Source organism: Marmota marmota, unplaced genomic scaffold (genome assembly GCF_001458135.2).
Source record: "Marmota marmota marmota unplaced genomic scaffold, marMar, whole genome shotgun sequence".
Taxonomy (NCBI): domain Eukaryota; kingdom Metazoa; phylum Chordata; class Mammalia; order Rodentia; family Sciuridae; genus Marmota; species Marmota marmota.
Genome location: NW_026000229.1, coordinates 26482334 through 26507495, shown reverse-complemented (window position 1 = coordinate 26507495; position 25162 = coordinate 26482334). Strand labels below are relative to the sequence as shown.

At 35.7% G+C, this 25162-nt stretch overlaps 1 protein-coding gene across 1 annotated transcript in view; it reads right to left on the bottom strand.

The window, feature by feature from the left end:
• Window positions 1–7624: 7624 nt before the first annotated feature.
• The window catches only part of LOC125613336 (WD repeat-containing protein 72-like), a 57225-nt gene continuing 39687 nt past the window's right edge, over window positions 7625–25162 (bottom strand). Inside the window, exons 2-3 of the mRNA XM_048793243.1 lie at window positions 15674–15881; window positions 7625–9830 (exon numbers count right to left, since the gene is read on the bottom strand). Coding sequence (XP_048649200.1) covers window positions 9775–9830; window positions 15674–15881 — 264 coding nt within the window. The 3' untranslated portion in view covers window positions 7625–9774. The remainder of the gene's footprint in view (window positions 9831–15673; window positions 15882–25162) is intronic.

Here is a 25162-nt window from a genome sequence, read left to right as displayed (position 1 = left end):
TAGGTCAACAATATAACAGTGATAAAAAGCACAGGTTCTGAGTCCAGCTGTCTGAGCTTGCAAGACTTCTGGTTTTATACATATTAGTTGTGTGATTTGCTACAAACTACTTATCCTCCCATATGCTGACCCTTCTCGCCTGTAAGGTGGGGATAAAAATAACACCTGCCTCAAAGAATTGTGTTTGGGAGTAAACCAAATATAATATGCAGGATCCGACCTGGTAGAGTTTGTTAACAATAAAGCACAACAACAACATCAAAAAAGACCTAGACCCAGCCCACTGTTTTCAGAGTTTCCTTTCACTGGGGACTTCCAGGTAACTGATGCAAGATATTAACAGTACAATGCTGGAAGCATTACAGTATTTACCCCCCAAAGATTTTTGTTTGTTTCTTTGTTTTTTGTTTTGTTTTGTTTTTTGGTCAAACCAATGATTTGCTGATTGATATTTGATAAAACTGGTGACATTTTTGTTGTTTATTCTACGAGTTTCTTCCATAATAAATGGAAGTAAATGAAATAGTTTCATTCTTTTCAAATCCTAATTCTCATATTTATAATAAAATTCTGGAAACTGCTGGGTGTGGTGGGGCACACCTCTAATCCCAGCAGCTTGGAAGACTGAGGCAGGAAGATCTTGAGTTTAAAGCCAGCCTCAGAAACTTGACGAGGTCCTAAAGCAAATCAGTGAGACCCTATCTCTAAATAAAATATAAAAAAGGGCTGGGGATGTGGTTTAGTGGTTAAGCAGCCCTGGGTTCAATCTCTGACACACATACAATCACACACACACACAAAAAAAAAAAAAATCTGGAAACCACAAGTAAGACCCTGTAGTTATAATAAAAGTCTAAATGATTCCCAAAAGATTATATAAAAGCAGAATCTGCATGCTTATAAACTACACTATAATATGCCACCTGTGTGGTTTTTGGCAAATTACTTAGTCTTTCTGTTTTTCTGTTTCCTTAGTTCTAAAATGGGGATAGAATTTATTTCATAACATGGCTATGATGATTAAATAAGAAATCACATGTGAAATAATTAGGCACAGCACACCCAGAAAATATTCAGCAAATGTTAGCTATTAGAATTTTATTAATTTAATGAACAAAGATACTTATACATGTAATATATAAATAAAAATTTAAAGATAATCTATAGGATGGCATAGAAACGTCACATTTACAGTGTGCTACTTGGGGGTTATTCTTGTGAACTAGTCTGGGAACTCTTGGTGTAACTTTTTGAGAAGCACAGAAGTAGCTAGACTTCTAGTCTCTGGGACAGCAATGCAGGTAATAAGATATTTTTGACCACTCCTCTTAGCTGATAACCAGAAAAGGCCTCATGAATAATCAGATACTTAATATAATATTCCGCTATGTAAAATTTCACCACTTTACACACAGTAATCACATGTAACACTCACTAGTCATGGTGCAAAGGAGGATCATTAACAACCATGGCCAGATGTGTAGGATGTGCTTCAGCCCCTGACAAGCACCATTCTACTTTGTAGCTCTATGAATTTAATTTCCCTAAGTACCTCATATGAATGCAATCATACAGTATTTACCTTTTTGTGACTGGCTTTGTTCACTTAGCATAATGTCATCAAGGTTCACATCACTACGTCATGTTCTAGAATTTCATTATTTTTTAAAAAGTGAATAATATTCCATTGTATGTATACACCACATACTTTTATACACTCATCCATGCATGGACACTTGGGTTGCTTCCACCTTTCTTTTTTTTTTTTTTTTAATACTGTTTTAGTTGTAGATGGGCACAATTGATACCTTTATGTATTTTTATGTGGTGCTGAGGGTTGAACTCAGTGCCTCACACACTTGTACAGCTGAAGCTGTACCCCACGTGCAAGGCAAGCACTCTACTACTGAGCCACAACTCCACCCCAGCTTCCACCCTTTTGATATTATGATTAATGCTGCTATGAACATTGACATACAAATATCTCTTTGAGACACTGTCTTCAGTTCTTTCAAGTAGATACCCAGAAATAGAATTGCTGTATTGCATGGCAATCTATTTTTTTTTAAAGAACTGCCCTGCTGTTTTCCATAGCAACAGTATCATTTTACTTTCTCACCAAACATTTCACAAGAGTCTTCTTTCTCTACATCCTCATCAGCTCTCTCTCTCTCTCTCTCTCTCTCTCTGTGTGTGTGTGTGTGTGTGTGTGTGTGTGTGTGGAGAGAGAAAGAGAGAGAGAGAGAGAGAGCGCACGTGTGCGATAGTGGCTATCCTAAACTTATGTGAAATGGCATCTCATTGTGATTTTGATTTGAATTTCCCTAATGCTTAGTGATGTAAAGCATCTTTTCAGGTACTTTGTTGGCCTCAGGCTGGTTGTTTTATCGAAATGGATCATCTATCCTTTCTCCAGGGTTAATTTAAACAGTTATCAACATTTTGGAAGCAAATCAGAATGAAGCTGGGGTATGAACATCAATATGCAAATTTTCACCCATCCCTCCTCTTTCAGGATGATGCCCCTGCCTTCAGTGAGGTCTTGAGTCCTAAGTTCAGACTTCCTCTCATTCAACCTGTCCACAGAGGGAAACTCCTAGTATCACCTGGAGAGGGAGAGAGACAATTGCTTGCATGTAGATGGGGGTGGGAGTCAGGGAAGTTAACTTGGCTGTTTCAGCTGAAGCTATACCCCACTTAAAGTGGTCGTGCTCAATTCTGGTTTCTGAAATTTTAAGGAGCTCTGGCAACACCAGCCAGCTCAATTCATGCCATCATCCACGAAGGCACTTATTTGCTTTTCAGTTTTTAAGATTTTTTTTGTTATTCTTTTCCTATTCTTTCTTTGTCTTTAGGGTTGATGTCTGTTGTCCCACAGTTTCAGTGAGGTTGCACATTATCTTGGAGATGAATGTGACACTAATTTGTCATATTAATTGAAAACTCCCACAGTCATTTTATTACTAGTAGAAATATATGATACTTGTTTTTTCCCCCACAGGAGAAAAAAAGGAGAGGAAGACAGAAAAGGATAGAAACAGAGGCAGAGCTCTGATGAAATATCTTACCAAGATTTATTACAGCAAAAATAAGGATGAGTTTTCCTCTCTCCATACATTCTATTGCTCTCCACTTTAAACCCTCCTCCCCCCAGATTTCCTGCCCAGTTTATCCATTTTCAGTATTTTGTTTAATAGAAAGCCATTTCAAATACATGTCATCCTCAGTGGGAAAGCAGACTTTGATATACTTGGTTTGACTTTGTACAAAATCTTTCAGGAACTCACTGATTTTCTGGGTTTTAAGATCTCTCTGTAGAAATGCTTATGTGTTTTGGTTTGGTTTTTCAAACACATTTAAAGCTACAAAAACATGCTTTTAAGGGCCATTTGATTATATGAACACTTATAGAAGTCAAAAGAGAAACTACTTGTTGTTTTATATAACCTTAAGTGAACTATGACCTGTCCTATTCTGATATAAAACATTTATGGAAGATTATCTTTCTGGACCCAGAAGACTATTTGACTACAGATTATTTGACTATTTGTTATTTGTTCTTACCCACTGTGCTGAGGAAAGTGTTGGCCTTTAAATAAATTGAAACCTGTGAATCTAGAGCTTGATCCGGGGAATACTCAGTTCAAAAAAAATTAAAGAAACAACTTTTATTAAAATAATCTATTTAGCTTGATTATGCCAAAATGCCCTATTCAATCTGAGTAAGAAGTCCACATAGGACTTGGAGTGCCATTATAACTTTCAAATTAAGATTCTCAGGCATTTGGGGTATATACTGGTCATTTGTAATATTATATCCGTTCATAATAGTATATACATATAGTGCTTGGTATTTAATTGAAATTATAAGTCTCCATGCACAGTTGAGGAAATTGCAGTTCTGAATATTATATGAAACTATTTTTCTAATATCAAAGAGCGAGCAAGAAAGTGAAGGAGCTGTGATACAGTGCCAGTATGTTCTACTCCATGTTCAGCGCCTGCTATTTTTATTTTTCAAAATATTTGCATTAAACTATATAGATGCAGGGAAAGAGATCAGAGAATGTGGAAGGATAAGAGGAGGGAGGCTGGGTTTAAACTAGTGTGAGAGACAGGAGATGTAGAACACTTTCCTCACCCTCCCCAAACCATTCAATGGCCTGTTCGAAGCCTCAGAATTTACTTGCTGTTTTGCCTACATCTGGAATTGTGTATATTTTCTTGGTATTTTGGACACATTGACTGACCCTATGTAACAAGAACACTGTGAAGAAGCCTTCACAAAGGTGACTTATGTTTGCTATAATGTGCTAGTTCTAGCAAAATGCCAGGGATTGAAGAAAAGCTTATTGGCTCACCAATTTCCAATACTGAGGAAGAGCAAACTCTTACAGAAGGGCAGGCATTCTGATTTCATCTCACCCTGGGCACAGAAGTAAATAGCTTCTTCAAGGCGGTGAGCCAGGTCCTCACAATGACTCAGTGCCTGTAGCCTCACTCACCCACACACATGTCTTGTGTACCTTTGGGCCTCACTTCCAGGTGACCTGAGATGCTCTACAGGTATGTAGCCTTTATTTCATTTGCACACAGAACTAACTTGAATGCAGGCACCTAAAGTTAGGAGAGACAGTGGCTTTAATTTGAAGACTAAGGGACTATCTCCCCATGTTACTCAAAAGCCTGGATTCTTAGATCTTTACAAAGAAATAAAGCCTTGTGCTATTTCCCAAAAAGCTTAGGTAGCAGTACACAAAAGCTGTTTTTTGCCTTTTTCCCTGCAGAAAGGCTTTAGCTTGGGAAGGCAGAGAAGTCAGATCCTAGTAAATAAAGCAACAGAAACCTAATACTACCAATGTGAATGAGAGAGAATATGACTTCTGTATTAGGGGAAATGATGAATGTCTTCACATTATGGGAACCATTTTAAGCACAGTCTTAAAATAGTGGTTTAGAGATAGGTGAAGACATAGAGAAATTTGTCTCTACACTTTAAACCGTTTCTCTTCCACAAGGATTTTGTGTAGTAAGAATATGTTTTGGACTAGAGCTAAGAGAACGAGAAAGAAAATTCCTAGCCTTGAGTGTTGCTGCCACCTACATGGCAGGAAGACTACAAACAAAACCCAGCCCCTTCCCAGAAGGGCCTCCATTGTAGTATATTTTTCATGAAAACATACTCTAGAAATTCTCAAAATTGTTTCTTTGCTCGACTGTCCCAATGACATGACAGCATTTATTTTCACCTCACTTTCTATCTCAGGTTCTTGCAGAATTAGACTAAATGTTTTTGTCAGACTGGTAGAAATACATATTATTTGAAACAGGGGCTAATCTGAGGAAATTTTCCTTCTTATAAAAGAATCTCAAATGCAACTGATCTCCATGTCTGTGGGAAGGAGGAAGGTCCTTGATCTCACAGTGCTATAGATTTTTATTTTTTTTCTTTTGGCACGTTCTAAAATACAAAAGGGGAAAAAATGAAACAAAATAATGTTTCCCCAGTATATGATAACTGTAAATTGACACAAATGCAGATGATGAAGCTTGAGAATTCTTTTGATAATAGATAGGACAGGTTATTTCTGATAGGGAATGTAGTTGACACAGCAGAATTAATAGGAAATCTCTTTAAAAGTCTAAAGGAAACTTGTGATACGTCGAGAACATATCATAGACCATCGTTTTATCTTAGAAGGCAACATCCAAGGCCATGATGTTCTGTTACTGAGGCCATATGAAACACCTTCACCCTCGAAAATACACAGGGAAGATTGAAGACCTGATTGATGACTTTAGATAATTGCAATTAAAATGATTACTAAGTGAATAAATGATGGGTTTTGGAAGCATGTGCCAAGTAATTATTGCTATTATATAATGTTATGAATATTGGCATTTTGCTGGCATTTGGCATTTTGCAGATTTAGACCTAATGTTGTACTAAACAATGACTAATTACCTTTGTGCTAAAAACCTTGTATTCTTGAATAAATATCATTGCTACCTTTCAAATTATTAGGATGTGGAAGACAGAAAAGGATCCCTAAAATTGATGATAGGAAAATATGTTCTCTGCAATGAAGAAAAAGCATTTGGAAAAGCAACATCAAAAGAAAGAATTGTCTGTGTTCAATATTCCCCCATACACCACTAGAAGTCACTTCAGACATTTTCAATGGGCTATGCCTTTTGTTTCCACATAGTATTAAAATACAAATTCTTACCATTTGTATCATTATAATCATGCTCTTCATGATGCAATTGTTACAGGCCATTTAAGTGTAGCATGCATTCTAGTGTAAAGGTGGCTTTATCTTAGATTTAATGAACAGGGCCCAATACTAGGGAGTGGTACAAAACTGGATAATCTAGATAAACATTTTAAGATAATATCTATGAAAGTTTAATTACTGCAAAAAATCCATGATATCGAAATTCTAAAGATAGGTTCTAGGAAAGTCAGTAGATAGGGAGGTCAAAATTAGAAAAAGGAATTAAGGCAGGCCTCACCCTGGTCCCTGCCCTGCTAATGGGACAAATGACGCCTGCCATTTTCCAGGGGTTCAAATGTTGGATGGGAGTTTCCAGTAGTGGCATGTTCTACTGGGAGACCTGTTCTTTTCTGGTTGATGTTTTTCACCTGTAGAATCCTTGTTGACCAAAGTGCTCCTGAAACCACTGTATGTGAAGTGACTTAATGTCATCTAAAAAGCATCCAACCAAGATAGTTTTAACTAGTTTAACTTTGATTTTAGCCATTTTTTAAAATATCTAAAAACACTCAGCCTTATGCATATGTTTAAAAAGCAGTGACTTTTGCATTAAATGAAACTTTGGGCACTTTATGTAGGTATATATGTGTCTGTATACACACACATATATACACACATATGACAACATTTTGGAGCAGATAAAAGGGTTTAACATTGCTTTTAAATAACTAAGCAATCAAAACCTATACAGCATACAATTTAAAATACTATATAAGTCCATTCTGTGAAAATAAGACTTTAAAATCAATTTAAATTAATGTTTTCTGAATCTTCTTTTTAAACATATGACATAAAACAATTTTTAAAAACTCAATTATTATCACCCCAAATGCTACCATCTAAAGATAGAATGTTAACATTTAGTAAAGTGTCTTCCTATCATTTTACTAATAGGGACATGTTCCAAGTAGGATTAACTTTGTTTCTAAAATACTAAGAGAATATTTAAGGCCTGAGGGGTGCCTCCCTAGTTGCATGTTTATAATACTATATTTTACCTTGTACTGGAAGTGTTTTATAGTATTCAGATTGCTGTCTCTGAACCATCTCATAGAGTGCCTTTGGACCACCCCTGTGAGGAGGCTCCTCAATGCAGATAAGGAAATAAGCCTCTGAGAAGCCTGTGCTACCCAGAGACACAGCAAGAAGCTTCTCTCATAACACTAGATGCTTTCCAGATTTGTGTTTCTGTAATATCCCACATAGCCAATGTACAGCTCCCCAATAAATAAAATAATTCAGGCTTGTAAATTTGAAAATATGATATTCCTTTGGACAATGACTCTCTCTCTCTCTCAATTTATCTTTATCACCAAGATGATTACCAAAGAAAAACCACAAAATAATATTTTTATGAATTATGAATTGTTTATTATAATGACAAGAAGAATCAGTATAGAAACATATTCACTAATACATTTACCACAGGGGTTTACCTAAGGATAGGCATTCAAAAGGACAACCACCAGATCAAGCATCATGAGTTTTTAACTGGTACCAAGTGGTTAAGATTACTGCATGTTTAATCTAATGAATTGCATGGTAACTGCTACTTCAAGTCTCCCTACAATGAAAAGTACTAAAACATGTTAAATGTAAATCAATATAAATAAAATAAATCATTTTAAAACAGACAAATGAATTTGTTACATAAGCATATTTGCACATGGATATTAGGGTAGCATAATTTAATTTTCTCTACAACTCTCATTTTTAGAAATTAAGTCTTCAGAGTTAATAATATTGGCCTCCAGAATTAGTAAAACTCCTACTTATTAAAGTCAAGTTTATGCCATTTCTAATTTCTGATAGCTGGTGACATCATAAAATAATCATTGGGGATTTATTATTGGTTAATTTAGACTCCCCCCCACCAAAAAATACTAAGTATAGCATCTGTTAAACTTGTTGTTACTCTTGTTTGAGACGGAGAATAATAGAATATAGGTATAAAAATAATAAAGCTCATTTTCAACATACATACCATAACTTAAGCATACAAATAGGTTTAATAATTAAAATTTCCCTTTGAGAGAACATATACTCATTTGATATTGTCATCAAAGTGTTTTTGAGAGTTCTTGTAATAGGCTTGAGAGCCACAACACAGCATGCAAAAAAATATATTCCATTGCCTAACTCACTACTTTCCTTTATTTTGAAACTTGTTAGAAGTAGATATGGTTGTTTCCAAAGTGGGGAAATGTATATGTGCAATTTTTCAAAGGATGAAAAATTTTCACTATTGTTCATATTAACAACATGTTACAGTTTCTGAGTTATAACTCTAAAGTAATTTTAAGCAGGAGCAGCACATTTTAGGAAACAAAGAGCACACACTTTAATTGACTTTAAAGGGGTCATACTCAATTTCTGTCTGGAATATTCATCCAGGCCAAACATTAATTATAAGTCCTCAAAGACAAAGACTATTCCATTTCAGTCCAGAGTCCTCTTATCTCCCATCTCCCCTGCCTCCTGTACCCTGTACCCTGTACCCAGGCATTGGAGCTGAAGTTGGTGCTCAAAAATGTGTCTGCTAAATTGAAGGGACTTGACATTCCCTGAGATAGAACTATGTTTCATATATTTAATACTTTATTTCCATTTTTCCTACAGATTAGGCAATATTTGTATTCATAACATATGCACATTTATAGTCTTTGATGATTTTCTATAAGTTAAGAAATTGTACAGTATAAATCACGGCAAATAAATCTGATCACTAAAGGCCTTGATAGATGAGCACTTTATGTCAATTTCTATTTATATTGCTTTGCATATTTTAGTTTTAGAATTCCTGCTAGTCAAGCTTCTTTCTGGGAAAAGAACTGTAAGAGTTTATACTTAATAAGAATCAATTGTGAAGTGTTATAAGTAGATTCCCTGTTTCTAGTTTACATCTATATGGCCCAAAAGATCAACCTTTTGCTAAAGCCTCAGTGTCATTAGAAATTAACCAGGCTGTACAGTGTACTGCCATACCATGTATCACTTATTTGGGTTAATTGATGACTGTGTGAAACTGTTCATTTACTGAAAACATGCCATGCTTGGGGATGCGATTTACTGCAATGATTGGTGTCAATTAGGCATTTACTAAAACAAAATGTTCTAACCTAACAAGTCAAATTTGGTGAAGTTTTATATTAAACACATTGAAGCAACATTAAATTGAGAAGTGTTTCTTATTATATAATTCAGGGACTGAAAACATGGAAGCAAATCTAAAGCAATGTTCAATTTGTATGTGTGGGCTGGCATTCCTTGTTGGAGATATTAAGGAAAACGGAGGAACATGGAATGATTTAGACAATGATTTTCTAGATGGAAAATTCAGGTATTTTCAATCCGTCATTACACTTTCAGGACACTCTGGTTAAAGTTTTAGCAAATTATAGACCAAGAACAACATTGCTTTTATGTGACAATAAAGCAAGGGCTTGTTTGGGGGTTTCTTGATTTGTCCAAATCCATTGTCACAGTGAGATTCTAGTTAGCACACCTTGCAGGAGCACACCTTTGCCATCCATGAATGATGCCTTGGATCACCTAGAAATAAAACGGATATCTGGGTTATATGGAAAAATAACAGAAAAGAAGCAAGAAGAAGGGGAAGGAGGGGGAGAGGCAGAGAAATAGGGAGGAAGGAGTAAGGGGATCAGGAAAGAAAGAAAGGATGTCATTGCCTACAATTTCTATATTTTTTTCTGTCTTAAAATAAAATATGTTGATATAATAATGAATATTCTTGTCTCATAAACTGGGCAAATGCATTTTTAATCACACACTTGATTAATAGTTTTTCTTAATTGCCAAAGAAAATGAAAATTTCCAACAAGACAAATCTGTCTTGAAATTACTAAACTTTCAGAAATTCAAGCACTTAATGGTTCTTAGAGAAACCCACAACTACAGTTTTAGGGTCAAATCTTATAAATATTCGTTGAAATGTGGTTTGATGTATATAATCAAAAAACATTATTTCTTATACTGCTTGAATGATTATTTCGTGGCTAAAAAACCACATTACTTGAATTAATTTGACTATCAAATCAATTGGAGAATTGTGCTCAATTAATGATTTTATGTTAATGAGGTGATGCTGAATAGTAAAACTCCTACTGCTACTATAAAAAAATTTTTAAAAGCTGATGGGTTCACTTTAACTAATACTGTATCCTTAGTGTATATGGGCATATGTGTGCCTGTGTGTGCTTGTGTGTGAATTGCCTAAAATATTATATTCTTTTTTAAAAATCATTACATCAATGCTTAAATTTTCCCTCAGGTCAAATTAATCAAAATATTGATACTGTTAAACACAACAAGAAGAAGGAACATATACATGACTACTGAAATTGTTCTTCCTCCTAGAACATTTTCTTAGCACTAGCCATAGGAAGTGTGTTCTTGGTGGCTATGATTGATGTGCTGCTCACACGGTCCACATTTTTCTGCTTCATGCATCATCATCAGCCATCTCCAACACTCCAGTCCTGAATCTGTCCTACTTTCTGTTACCTGTTTTTTACTGGTGATTCATGAACCACAATAGTAAAAGAAAAAAAAACCACCTTGGATTTTCACAACGTATTATCCTCTGGAACAACATGCAAAATCTAGTTTTGTTTATCAGATTCATGCAAATGTAATATTGATTGACAATGATGTATATAGATCCACACATTTAACGTGCTACATAAAAACCACTGAAATGTTCTATTAATGGCAAAATGCATACTGATTATAAACCACTTCAGAATTATGTGAAAACTCATGTGAATATGCTGTTTGGATTTCCAAGCTCACTCTTGTCACTACTCTTTGCAGCTGAAGCTACTTTTTTTTTTTTTTGGAGGCAGGGTGTTGGGAATTAACTCAGGGGCACTTGATCACTGAGCCACATCCCAAGCCCTATTTTGTATTTGATTTAGAGACAGATTCTCACTGAGTTGCTTAGCACCTCTCAGTTGCTGAGGCTGGCTTTGAACTCATGATCCTCCTGCCTCAGCCTCCCAAGCTGCTGGGATTACAGACATTTGCCACCACACCCAGCTGAAGCTCCTTTTAAGTGCATGCTCCCTCATATGCTAGAAAGTAAATCCCAGTTTTCCAAACTGATAAGTGATAAAAGCTCGAGTTCTCTCATTACCACTTGCTTAAAAATTGTGAACATTACTCTTTAAGGTTTTTATTATGATGAATGTACAGATGAAGGGCAAGGAATCGTTTTTAAAAAAAAATTTCTAGAGAATAAAGATTGGGCTTTAATCAATGTGCATGAAACAGTTAACAAGAAGCAAACTAGCAAAAGACTTGACTGAACTATTTTTGTGGAAACATCTTTTAGATTCAGAAGCAACCAGGTCTTAAAGAGCCAAAGAAAGCCTAATGGCCCTAACATCACAAAAATAGGGAGCTGCAAGTTCATGATGTTGTTTCAGTGCTTCTATTACTAGACAGCAAAGTTATTCCCACAGGTTCCAGGAACATATAAATGCTAGTGAAGAAGCAAGTAGACTTCAGAGTCTAAGATAGAAACTTCAATCTGGGATTCACCTGTGAGTCAAAACTCTTTGCTAATGAATTATTCCAAAGAAAAGACACTACTGAGGGATACTTTCCCCGGTCTGACAAGACCTCCAGGTTCACTAGCAGGGTCAAAGTAACAGGAATTCTCTGGTCTAAAGGTGCTTTGCCAACCTTAATGGATTCCAGGCACTCACCTGGGTATACAGCTTGAACCAATAAAGAGATCACAATGGCATGATGAATAAGGTAGAGCACCCTGGAGACAAGGTGAGCAACCACTCCACAAGGCTAAATCATGACCTACATGCAGACTGCAACCTATTTACAAATGGATCACCCTAGTCAATTCAGTGTTGGAGGAGTATTGTCAATGCAAAAAAAAATCTATATACTTGAATTCAAAACTCATTGTATTCAAAGACAATTCATGAAGTCAATCTTACTATTAATAAAATTCTAAAATTTTTATTTTATTAATGGCATTTAACAACTATCAACATTTAAAATATCAAGTTCACCTATTTTTCAAAAATATATTTTTCTGCCCTTCAATGTCCAGGATTTTCACATATGAAAATGAGTTGATACTAGCTATAAAAGCTAACATAATATGATGTTTACAAACTCTACATAGAAAAGACTGATTGGAAAGAATAACATGTAAAGTAATATTTTTGAACTGTGCTTGTAATGGGAATATGATTTCCAGTTTTCATTTTCTAAATTCTGTTCAAACAACTGGTCTCTTCATTTAAAATGGAGCAATAAATATAGTAGTCATTTAGCATTGCATAGATAAAACTATGTAAGGTCAATATCCATTAAAGGTGGAAGACTGACCACATTCAACTTTGTAACTAGGGGATTTTGCATGTACACTAAATGTAAAAGGAATTTTAAATGAGTTATGATATTTCAGTTGAAAATGTGAACAACAATGTACTCAGATTAAAACACACTCTTTACCATACAGTGAATAATGAATAAGCTAATGCAGTTACAAGTTTAGCTACTGAAGTACCTCTACAAGTTTCCCAGATCTCACCACTTAAAAGCCCAAGATTTGCCAGGTGCAGTGGTGTACACCTATAATCCCAACTACTCAGGAGGCTGAGGCAGGAGAATCCCAAGTTTAAGGCCAGCCTAGAGAGAGCCTTTCTCAAAATAAAAATAAAAAGGGCTGGGGATGTGCTCAGTAACAGAATACTTGCCCAGCATGTGCAAGATTCTGGGTTGAATTCCCAGTACCACAAACAACAAATAGCAACAACAAACCTTAAAGCCCCCATTTTTTTTTTTTTTTTTATCACTAAGGTGGTTAGTATTTCGAAAGTATTCACACATGGTAACTAAAGATAGCTAAACCACCAGAGAAATGCTAGCCATTAGTAGCACCTACACTTTGAATTACTTCAGAATTTGATATTCTGAAATTCATTTTTAGACACTGAGAAGTGGAGAGTCATATTATCGTAGTTCAAGAAAGTCCCTCTATGCCACCAAATTCACATACGAAACACAAAACTTATTTTCCTCTGTGTTCTGGTCTACGAATTTTGCCTACTGAATGCTCCTACTTCAAGAAAATGCACTCTTTCTTCAAAATCTTTCTTACTAAACAAGCAACTCTGTCAGAAGTGTCTTAATTTCTTATCACAGAATTTTATCCACACAAGGAGCAATAAATAATTCATGTCACTGCCTCTTTGTTGTGTGTCCCTGAACTGCACAGAGCTAGAAGGCTGACAGCTGTGTCAGGACAAGCACCAAAGATCTGACATGACAAGTGACTAACAAGTTTCTTTCAGTTCATAGTGAAAGAAGACAATGGCCCAAAGTGCAGAAAGAAATCCTGAAACAAAATAAAACTGCTTCTTTCTTTTTACCTAAGTGTTTGCTATGAGCTTATTTCCAACCCACAAGCCCTGGTCATTTTATAGGACTGCCCAGCCCCCTTACTCCTCACACTCGCTTGGCCATTTACGCCTGGCCACGGATCAATATGAGCAATTCTTGGAGAAATACGATGTCTCCATGACAACCAAGCCACAAATTCTCAGTGGAAGGCAGTGAGACCAGTAGTGAACCCTCCAGAGGTTTCTAGGCCTATAAGGCAAGATGTCTTAAAATGCAGGAATGGACAGAGAAAAAAGCCAGAGTAATTCATTCTTTATTACCAGTTTAATGATGTCCCATGTATAGAACAGTACTCACTCGTTAAGTTAAGATTCTTTATCAGCACCTATATTTTCTGATTAATCTTTCTTTTTCGATATGTCCTTTGTTTGCATCAGTCAGATAGAGTATGTTACATTTGAATCTCACTACAATTCCATTCACATTAAGGGGCAAAAGGAATGGTATAAAGCTGATCTGTTCTTGTCAAAAACAATGAAACAATGAGTCAAGGTGAACACCTGACTCAGGAATTTAACTGCCTGGCAAAATGGCTAATAAGAAATGTTTTATTAAGACATTTTAAAAAATCAAGTTAGAACTAGGCAATTTTAGTTCAAACTAAAAGTAATTTTTAAAAAACTTTTATTACAAAAATTTAACACCTACCATTACCCTCACCAGTGATCTACATTTTTCTTTTGGCTATTAGGAGAGAGACTGAGGTTAATTTGCTCATTTAAATTTGCCATCATTGCTAGAGGTGTCATTTCTCCCTGCAACGGAATACTGAAGTAAAAGGAGGGTGTTGAGAATGGGCATACAGGACAACAGTAGTTCATCTTCTGAGAAATCTTGGTGTAGTGGAGGGGGCTGATATACAATGCCAGAGCCACTGGGCCTATTGGGGTTCCTAGATGACTTAGGGGACCTGACATAGATTGCAGGCTGCACCTTTCACTGAAAATTAAATCTCAGTAGCTCTCCTCGGGGAAGGATCAGGGGACTGTTTGCAGCTGCCCCCTGTCAGTGAAGGCTACAAGATTTGGAAATCTCTTAACTAAGCTGACAGGCCACAGAGAGGATGAATCAAAAATATGATACATGGATCAGCACACAAAGATGTGAGAGGGTAGAGGGTACACAGTAGCCAGATAAAACAGGAAAGAGAAATATTCTGTGGGGAAGATATCTAACTCTTTCATTCATGGTAATAAGGTAACTTCTAGCATCTAATGGCTTTGTAGTGATCCAAAAATGTCACTTCAACTTTTGCAAGATTTTTTTTTCTTTTAATTAACTAGTAATTAAGACTAGGCATACTTCAAAACAAACCCAAAACAAAACCACACAAATCCATGTTGAAGTGTTTCTGGCTATATCCTTCTGGTACATCTCTGTCTGTTTTTCCCACAAAGAAAAAATATAAGCACAAGTGACTTTGACATAGAGTAAATTTCATTGCAAGAGGAAGGGTTGCCATCTTCTTTTCTTTTGTTTGACAATGTCATGCTAAAATCCTCTTCCCATTGAGAGTGCTGTTTGTATTTAGAAAGATAAATATATTTGAAAGGATGACAATTTGTTCTTTTCTCTTCATCTCTCCATGTCTGCTTGACTCTTGTTAGATCTCATTATTTGAAATATTTAAAATGTCAACATTTCTCTCATTTCCCAATCTCTCTGTATGTTAACCAGTATAGCCTAAAATTGATGATAATGAACTAATAGTGTCAGCTTCCCTTCTCAGTCATGAAGCCTTTGTACTTCCTCCAACTGAATTCTTGATGAAAGAGGAAAAGATAACAGCTCCACACTGTGACCTCTGGAGGTGACCATTAATTTGACAGTGCAGCTGCTAAGAGAAAACAGCATTACAATGTCCTCTCCCCCACCCTTCCAAGGACCCCAAAGCTGTGTCAAATTTATCATTTTATACTTGACTATTTTTAAATGGCTTTCACCTGGACTCTCAGACTCTTCCAAGACACATCTGTCAGGCATGTCCTCAGCATTTTGGAAGTTTGCCGAGTTTGAGTTGCTGTCATGCTTGACCGGACTGACTGGAGCTATTAAAAAAGAAAGAAAAGAAAGAGAAAGAGCGATGAAAAAGTAGTAGCAAACACCATTAAAACGTTTCTTTTCAGTTCTACAGATATTTTCAGGGATACACTATGTAAACACAAATAATAAATTGAAATAAAATGTATCCTCTAAGTATTTATTGGCAGACATGTAATTAGTTGAAAAATCTATAGATGCGACTTTATCTTAGAAGAAAAATAAGTTCATGGCATCAGCTTAAAAGCTACAAAGTAACAAAGTGATGTCTTCGAAGTGGAAATCGTATTTTTAATGCATAAATCTAAAACAATATAGTCAATTAACAGCAACAGGGCATAGAGAACATCAGGCTACTCAATTAGAAAGATCAGTTCTATGCTGGTGGCAAGGCTTCCTTTGGTGGTACAAATCACAGCTAATGAACACTTCATATGCATTTTGGTTCTCTTTCATTAAATAAAAATAATGGCACTAAACACACACTCAAAAAAAGTCTTTTAAAAAGTAAATCTTAATGAATACACTGAAAATGATACAGAGGGCTGGTGTTTTGAATGGAAAGCATTTAACAACTTGGGATGAAATATTGTTTACTAAGTAGGAATTATAACCAGAAACAGAAGTTAGGGAAGGAGTCCAAACTTACTATAAACATACTATACTCACTAACTCTATTCAAGAAACTAACTTAGGTTTCTGCATTTTCCCATAACAGTTGGTCTGTAAGTAATATATTCCCATATATCAATTGTTCTAGTAATTATTTGTAGGGAAAAGTGGGCCTTGTCTTCATGAAGAAATTTGGTGAAAAAACAAAATAAAGCAGCCTCCAATCACACATATCAGGTCCCTCTTAAACCATTCTGAAGTTAAATACTATTAAACACACACACACACAAACACACGATTGAGTACACTGGAATTTTATCTATTTTGCTGCAGTAATCACTACTACAGTGTCTTCAGATGTTGATAACACATGCCATATTTGTAAGTCTTAAATGCAATAGACAAAATACACACCCATGCACGTGTACACAGGCACATGCACACGCGGGCGCACGCATACACGAATCACATAGGGAATATGTTTGTTAGCTTAGGGTTACTGTTGCTAAACCTCCATTAGAAGATGAGAGAGCAGCACTGAGGCTGGAGACCTTTGCTTCACAGTCTGGATGAGTGACACAATGGTGCCCTGCTAATCCAAGCAGCATTAGCAGTGCTCACAACTGCTGCTCTCCTCCATGAGTTTTAATGGAGCTTGAGTAACAGTGGTGATGAAAACAGGAGGACCACATAGACATACTTTAAAGGAAGCTAGTAACATAATTCTAGTCAAACAGCCCCTCCAGATCATTTTACCAGCCCTCTCAGTACATAAACAGCACTTTGCTCTATTAAAATAAAAGCAGTTTAAATTCCCTGCTTCTCTTACAGACTTTTGTCTGAGAATAAAATACAGGAAAATTATGAAATTCTTATTTTAAACAAATAACCTGATTTTTTTCACTTCATACATTTGAATTTTCTAAAAACAACATGCAAAACCAAATACCATACCTGCTTCATTCATTTCTGTGTGACAGTACCTGGACTATAGAAAATATTCCCAAAGGAGTTGTGAAATGAAATGAATGAATGAACAAATGAATGAAGCAGAGGTACCAGGCTAGATGTTCCTCTGACCCAAGAGAATATATGCTTTCAATTATCTTTCTGCCGGATCTGTTCAGTTGCTTGCTTAAACCTGTTTGAGATCATGGATGTATATTTGCAAATGGTGATGTGGGTTAGTTAGTCTGTGATTTGGAAGATGAGGCATACCAAGTATGACCTAAGTAGTCACTATTCTAGCTGCCTTGAATTTAATTCTCCTCATTTTAAATCAGGTGTGGATTATTTTTGAATCCTTAGATTTCTGGGAGATGTTTAAGTGGATAGTTAAATGCATCAAAGCTGCAGAAAACTATTGTATTGGTCAAAATTTTCTGGCCCATTTTAATGATTTCTATCTCTCTATATTTTACTTGTTAATTTCCTGAAAGTATTTACATTGGTATTTATAACAGGGAATCAATCATGTAGCTAAATCTTTTACTAAAAGTCAATGAAATAGTACCTCTATTTGGGCAAATGCATTATACTGTCATCCAATATATTGTTCTTTCATAATTTAACACTTTACTACATTCATTCATTTAATCATTTCTCCAGCAAATATTTATCAAGCAGCACATATTTAAAGATTCATTCTAAACTAGAGATCTCAAGGACAAAGAGGATACGTATTAGAACAATAAAGCACATGCCTACAACCATTTTTAGTGGCATGAAGTGAAGTTCCAAATCTCTCAAGAAAACTAGAGTTAGATGTACTTTTTAGCTGCATCATCTTCATTAAATTCACACCAGTAGGAACCATGCAGCTATTTTTGCCTTTACCTCTGGTTTTTGAGGGTGTGGTTGGTGTGAGAGTAGGGGAGTGAAAAGGATTATTCTTCAGATATGTTGTTTAATTACACATAATAGCTTCCACATTTGAAGCTGTGTTAGATTTGTCATTTTTACTGGGTAGTTCATAGAGTGTCCAATTAAATTTACTGTAGAAGAAATGACTACACTTTGCTATTTGGGAACAGCAGGCTTTGGAGAGGTTAATTACTGCCATTCTGCTCTTTGTTGTTTGTTTGATAGACTAATTCTTGCAATTGTTCTTTTGGGTGTTTCCTGCCAATGTTTCATCATTAAACTCTGACATGATGTGTGACCAAGGCTTCTCTAATGAATCATTTCAAAAATGGTGAAATCAACAAATATTGATCTAGTACTTCTTATGGATAGAGCTCTTTGCCAGACTCTGTAGGGTAAAGAAATGAAGGCACTTTTAATGTGCCCTCATACAACTTGTGATCTAGTTGAAAGACGATGAATTTAACTAGTTAAGAAGCATTAGAAAAAATTTCCTAAGAGCAGTACACATTTTAGGAGTGCACAAGAGAATTCCTTTACAATAAGGTGGTGCAGAGGAGAAATCTGAATTAAACCCCCTTTGAGTACGTGGGAAGCCCAAGGGGAGCTCATTCTCCCAAAAGTGAATACAGGTATGATGGAAGAAATACAGTATCCTGGGGCCACAGAGTATTTGTTAATGTTGCTGCCTGCTTGGTATGTATTTTTAATGAATTCTCCTTACTTGTCTCTTTGAACCTTTCCTGAATTGCTGTTGTTGGCTAATTCTTCTCACCTGTAGTTGTTAGCTATAGACAGATTTTTTTCCTTGCCCTAGATAGTCAATAATTTGATTTTTACTGATGGTGGGCCCATTTATCACCGTGAGTTGTCCTTTCACTATACATATTGACTTGTATTTATCAATACCAAAGTCCATTTGTAGCTCATCACTAAAGTTCTTGGATATTTCAGTAGTTTTTGAAGGTGCATTTCAGAGCTTGGCAAAGAAATACTTTTGACATCAATAAAGGGCAAATGGTTGCTTAGGCTCATCTTTAGGTAAAATTCAAGTGTTTATTTCCTCTGTAATGGATTCTGAAATAGTCTACCTTTGGAGGGTATGGGGCTAAAAAGACAAACTCTTCTTGATAGTTCTACCACTGAAAGATGTAAGGCTATTCCATTTACTCATCACACGCCTCAAAATATTGACAACTGAAAGGCCAATGTTCTAAATATCTCAGCAATATCTTTGGTAGCTAGAGAGATGTGCTTTGTATGGATGAATTTGACTACAGCACCTTTAGCCAAGAGTCAAATTCTTCTAGATCCTAATAAAATGAATGTTTCTGCCAAAGACAATAGGAAATCAGTTTAAACTACATTCAGGAATGCCTTAAGAAAAACCCTAACAACTGTATGAAGAAGACTTTGTGGTTAAGAAACAATATTGGTGGTAGGTCAGAGTAATGCTCCTCTACCTCCTTGTTCCTCATTCTTGCTTCAGTTAGCCTGTAAAAACATCTCTCCTTCTCATCATTTGCAGAGAGATAGTATTTGCTATAAAAGATGGCTAGGTTTAGCTAGTAAATAACTCCAAGAAATACCTGCCACACTCAACAAGAGTAAAACCACTGGGAAAAAAAATCTCCATTCCCTTCCACACATACCAGATGATCTTCTCACGCCAAGACTGTCCAAACAGAGTCCTTGTTAAAAATTCATTATCATTTACAGTGTAAATAAAATCTGAAGCTCCAAATAATATTTTCAACACACAATGACTTATGAATGATTTTTAAAAAGAGATCTCATTCATCATATGTTTTAGGCATTTTGGAAGTAATAGGGATATTTATAGTAAAATCATTAATAAAAAGAAATGACAGCTTGAAATGTTGGTCAAATGAATGGAATAATCCACTATAGCACCATATAAAGGCCATAGAAAAATCTTAATCCCTTATTAATCAAGGGCATACAAATAATATACAGGTTACAGAGATCAGGTCTTATGGAATAAATGACCTGAATGCAAATCTACTAGTTATATGGTGTCTAGAATAGATAACTGTGAATTTGGGTCTCTTCTCAATCTTAAGTAGTCACTATGAAATAAACTAAAAAGTGTCTTCCTGGAGGCTTGAAAGAAAAAAATGACATCAAATTCAGGTAGAAGAAAATACTAATGCAATATTGGCAGATTACATACATGCACACAAACATGCTCATGTGCACATGCGCGTGCACACACACACACATACACACACAACCTGTAACACATTTCAAATTAGAGGAAGACACAAAATTCATGGAATGACTTTAAGTGATAACACCAGATTTGTAAACAAAGTGGATGTCACTTGAACAGATCTCTAAATTCAGTTTACAAAGTGGCTTCTCCCTGGACAGATGTCTTATCAGGAAAGCATATCTAGCTAAAGAGCTGTGTACATATTACCCCTACTTTAAAGAGTATCTACTGAGATAATCAAGTCATAGGACCTCTTGATTATATCTGAATAGCAATAGCTACATCTGCATCAGATCTCAGACTTATTCTATCTTCGGGGTGGATTGGAAACTGAAAAAAGAAATCATATAGAGAAACCAAAAATTAAATTAGGATTCCCTAATGCTTCTTTAGAACTAAGTAATAACAATTTCATGGGCAACTTCAATAAAGGGGTTAACATTAGACTTATGGGTTTTACCATCTTCCTGCAATTGCAATCTGTTCTGGAGTATTATTTCCTGGGTGGTATTTTCTAGTATGAGTTGCTTTAAGGATGACATATTTTTCAACTGGTAAAGAAATGAACTTTACAAAATGCAGTAAAGAATAAGTATTATGTTGATATCCTTACCTAGATGTACAGTGTTTATTATTTTGTGTAAATAAATATGCACACAAAGGATCACCTTATTGACTAATTTGGCCAAGGAGGGAAATCTGCTTATAGGCAACTTCTCTAGATGACAAGTGTGGCTGGATCACCCAACTAACTTGGGAGAAGATAAATGTGGATGAGAAAATGGCATCAGTTGTTCTTTGATTCTTTTAAAACACTGCTTAATTCCTCTCAAATACAAAAATTTCTCTGCTATCTGGATATTGAGCAATAAGCTGCTTTGCTAATGCTGATAAAAGCAAACAAATGATACACCTTTGGACTTCTTCAAGGCAAGAAGCAAGTACTCAGGAGACTTAAAAAATGACTGAGTGAAACTGTGAACATGGATTCCTAAGAATGAAAAAAAAAAGCAATGATTAATTTTTCTTGCTGTTTTATGGGAAAACCTCAAAATCAGGCCTAAGGTTTATAGTTCAAACTTACTCAAACATCTCCCTAAATCTATTGCTAATGTCAGTGGGCAGTTTGCATAAGAGATCCTGTCTACCTTATTTTTTTTAACAGAAAATAAAAATCTTCATTTTTTTGTAGCACCCAAATATATGTATTAATTTTTAAGAAATAAGGATACAAATAATTTCATTATTGAGATGAATTTAAGTATTTCCAAAATCTGGTTTTAATGTCACTTCTATTTCTGATAGTGTGACCTTGGGCATGTCATTTTATTTTCCTGATCTTGGGTTCTTTATCCAATGACGGAACTGGACTTGATAGTTTCTTTGATGCCCGCTAGTTCTGAGAGATACAAAATATTCTTCCAGCTAAGCATTCCAAGCCAGCCAACCACTCCCTCAGGATGTTACTGAATAGGACACAGAGAAGTACCCACTATAGCAGCCTTGGAAATAATGAGGACTTGTGAAGTTTTTTTATTGGTTTGTTTTGTTCTTCCTGAATTAAGTAAGTTGGTTATTTCCCTACAGGAAGACTAGCTGCTTTTTTGCTTCAGTTATTTAGCCATAAAGAGAGTATCAACTGTTATTTGGCAAATGAATGGGACAAGGTTTGGAAGGGGTTTGGTGTTATGAAATTGTACTTTCCTCAATTCAAACCTCTTAAGAGAAGAATAATTGTAGTCCCAAATATTTCTATTCCTTTTCTATGTAAGGATGGGGCCCATGAAGACATTTTGTTTGAGTCAAAGACAACATGAAAAAGTGCTCTCATCAATTTATCTCAACTCTTCAACTGAACATAGGACATAGGACAGAGAGAAAATGTGTAAGTTGGGAAGAGGAAAGAAAAATAACAGGGAATGATGAAGCTGCTTCCTCTATTTCTGCTGTTTCCTCATTCACCACCAGGTGTTCTAAGAGTTACCAGTGAGAAGTTCACCTCAATTTCTCTTTGTTTTCCTTCAGAGTATCATCTTCTTGGTGAGCAGTATTGCAAACAGAAAGGAGGTGAGTAGATAAGCAGAAATTTTTTTTTAAAGTATCAAATCAAAACAACTCACAGGATTTTGGTATCTAAACATTACTTAGTAATACAGTGTGTAAATAACGAAGGGAAGCATCACTTATTATTTTGTGTATTTATCCATAAGTTGAAAGATAATATGCAAGAAATAATCTGGTCAACTCATCAAGCTTAATACTAGCTTTCTACACTATGGAGATTACTTAAGAAACGGGATTCAGGAACATCATATTTCAAAGGACTCCTTCATCACTAAAGGAAAGCACAGGTGATGGGTCCTAAGAACGTAGAAATTCTATAGAAGCTATCTGACTTTTCTCACAAGGACCAAATGCTATAGTGAACACAGAAATGCATTAATTTTACTTATTGTTTAGAACTTCAAGAAAATAGTAGTTTAAAGCAGGAATAATTTCCAAAGAAGAAAATAAATAGATCCCCACATATTGACAAATTGAGAGCATTCAGTAAAGGGAGAACTCTAGGAGGAATTTATAGTAAATTTCCCAGCTTGTATTTGAAAATGTAGAAGAAGGTCAGGAAAACAAAAGACCTTTCAATCAAAAGAGCATCAAGCTAGCATTTGAAACTAGAGATAAACATGATTTATATATGAACGTAAGATAAGGATTCACAACATAGGGCAATTTAAACGACAGCAAAGTCTACAGTTATCCATACGGGAAACATTCTTCTCCTGAATCAGTGGGAGAAGAAACTGTCAAACTGCACCAGCATTGGAATCTGTAAGAGCAGCAATCTTTCCACAGGGGGAACCTAAGACAAGACCATCAGCGTGGGGAGAACGGTTGGCAGGCAGTCTCAAATTCCCAGCTGATAGCTGTCTCTATCTCAGGGGAAAACGTTTGACTCAGATGGTTAGTCAAGTGTCAGAGCTCTTTCATCTCCCAGATAGGAAATGGAAAATAAGGAAATCAAATTATCTAGACTATGCCTTCATTTTCTAGTCCTTTGTCAACATTAGGAAGGATGCAAGGAAGAAAAGGCCTAAGTTACCATGTTTTGTACCATTAGGCTTACTCTGAAGGTGATTTATTTTTATTTGAATGACATTGAAATGGTATGTTAGTATACTTGAGAACTCACTGAAACTGAATGGAAGACATGCTTGGATGCTAATAACAGGCGTTAACTGCTGTATTACAATGTAACAGGAGCAAGCTTCACTCTCTTACAGTCCACACCCAGACAAGCTTTTGCACTGGACATGGGAAGCAGAGGTGGTTACCCCATTCACTGTTTTATAGGGCTTTATATGTCAAATATAGCCAGCATTTAAAATATTGATTTTTTGGGGCAATAAATAACAGAAATCCTGAAGCTATGTCTTGCATAATGCTCAATACTTTGGACTAACATCTCTGAAAGACAGTTACCTGAAACATAGAAATGACCTTGATGAATTGTAGAGAGTTTAATTTGATATTAGATAATCCAGTGATATCTATAAATAAAAACTAATAGAAACACAACCAAAGAAAGCAAAACATTTAAGAGAAAACATGCATGTAAATTAAGAGAAACTAGTAATCTAAGGAGACTTACAGTAAACTAAATTCAATATAAAAGAGACATTATCATGATGGAAGACCTAAGAAATAGTAAACAAAAAGTTAAGAAACACATACATTTCTAGATAAGACAGTTCCCTACATTAGTATAAACTACTACTCTTAATATATTTTTACAAATTGTTTGGAAGAATACATGGAAAAATCACTAGGACACGAAGGGTTCTTGAGTTGTGAAATATTGGACTGATCAGATATGCTGTTGAAAACAAATGTAAGGCAGAATCAGTGAAAATAAATGTTGCACACACATCTTGGTATAGTTAAGTTCTGGGCCGTTTGAGCTACCGTTTGCTATGTATCACAAAAAAAAAAAATAAGCAAACTTCTCAAGAGGATGATACTTTAGGAAGGGGATGAACAACACCATAAAATATCGAACAAAACAAAACAAAACCCAAGGGAGGCCATGAGGTATCTGCACACACTGCATGTGTCTCTAGTCCTTCTTGTCCATTGTCCTTGTTGGATAAAATGAAGAGGGCCAAAACCAGAATCTAAGAGGAATAGGAGGAGGAGAGTTTGTCAATATGAGAAAATCTCAGGACCAAGGCTCCAGTCTGAAAGTAAATCTGAAGAATGTGAATACTACTTATAAAACTGCTGAAAAGTAATAGATGGCTCTAATGTTATTTCCTCACCTCCAGTTCCTCCAACCACCATGACTATACTCTCTCCCTACTTCCTATTATCAGTCACTCCTCTATTTTAATAGCCTGAAAATAGATATTTCTTTGTTCAGACATTTTTCAAACTGAGACCTGTCATATCTCTAAAACTAAGGTCCAATCTTCTTGTTCCTATGTACAAAAAACCTCAGAATGATCTCTGTTCAATCAGCAATTCCTCACTGGAGGCTACTCTCTCTCAAACCTTCCCAGCTTTGATATCACGTACTTCAGCAGGATAAGAGCTGAAGTATGCCCGGATATGCCATTTATTTTCTGTATCAGTGTCTTACTGTAAACACCCAGCTACCATATATACTTTCTCACCCGACTCTCAG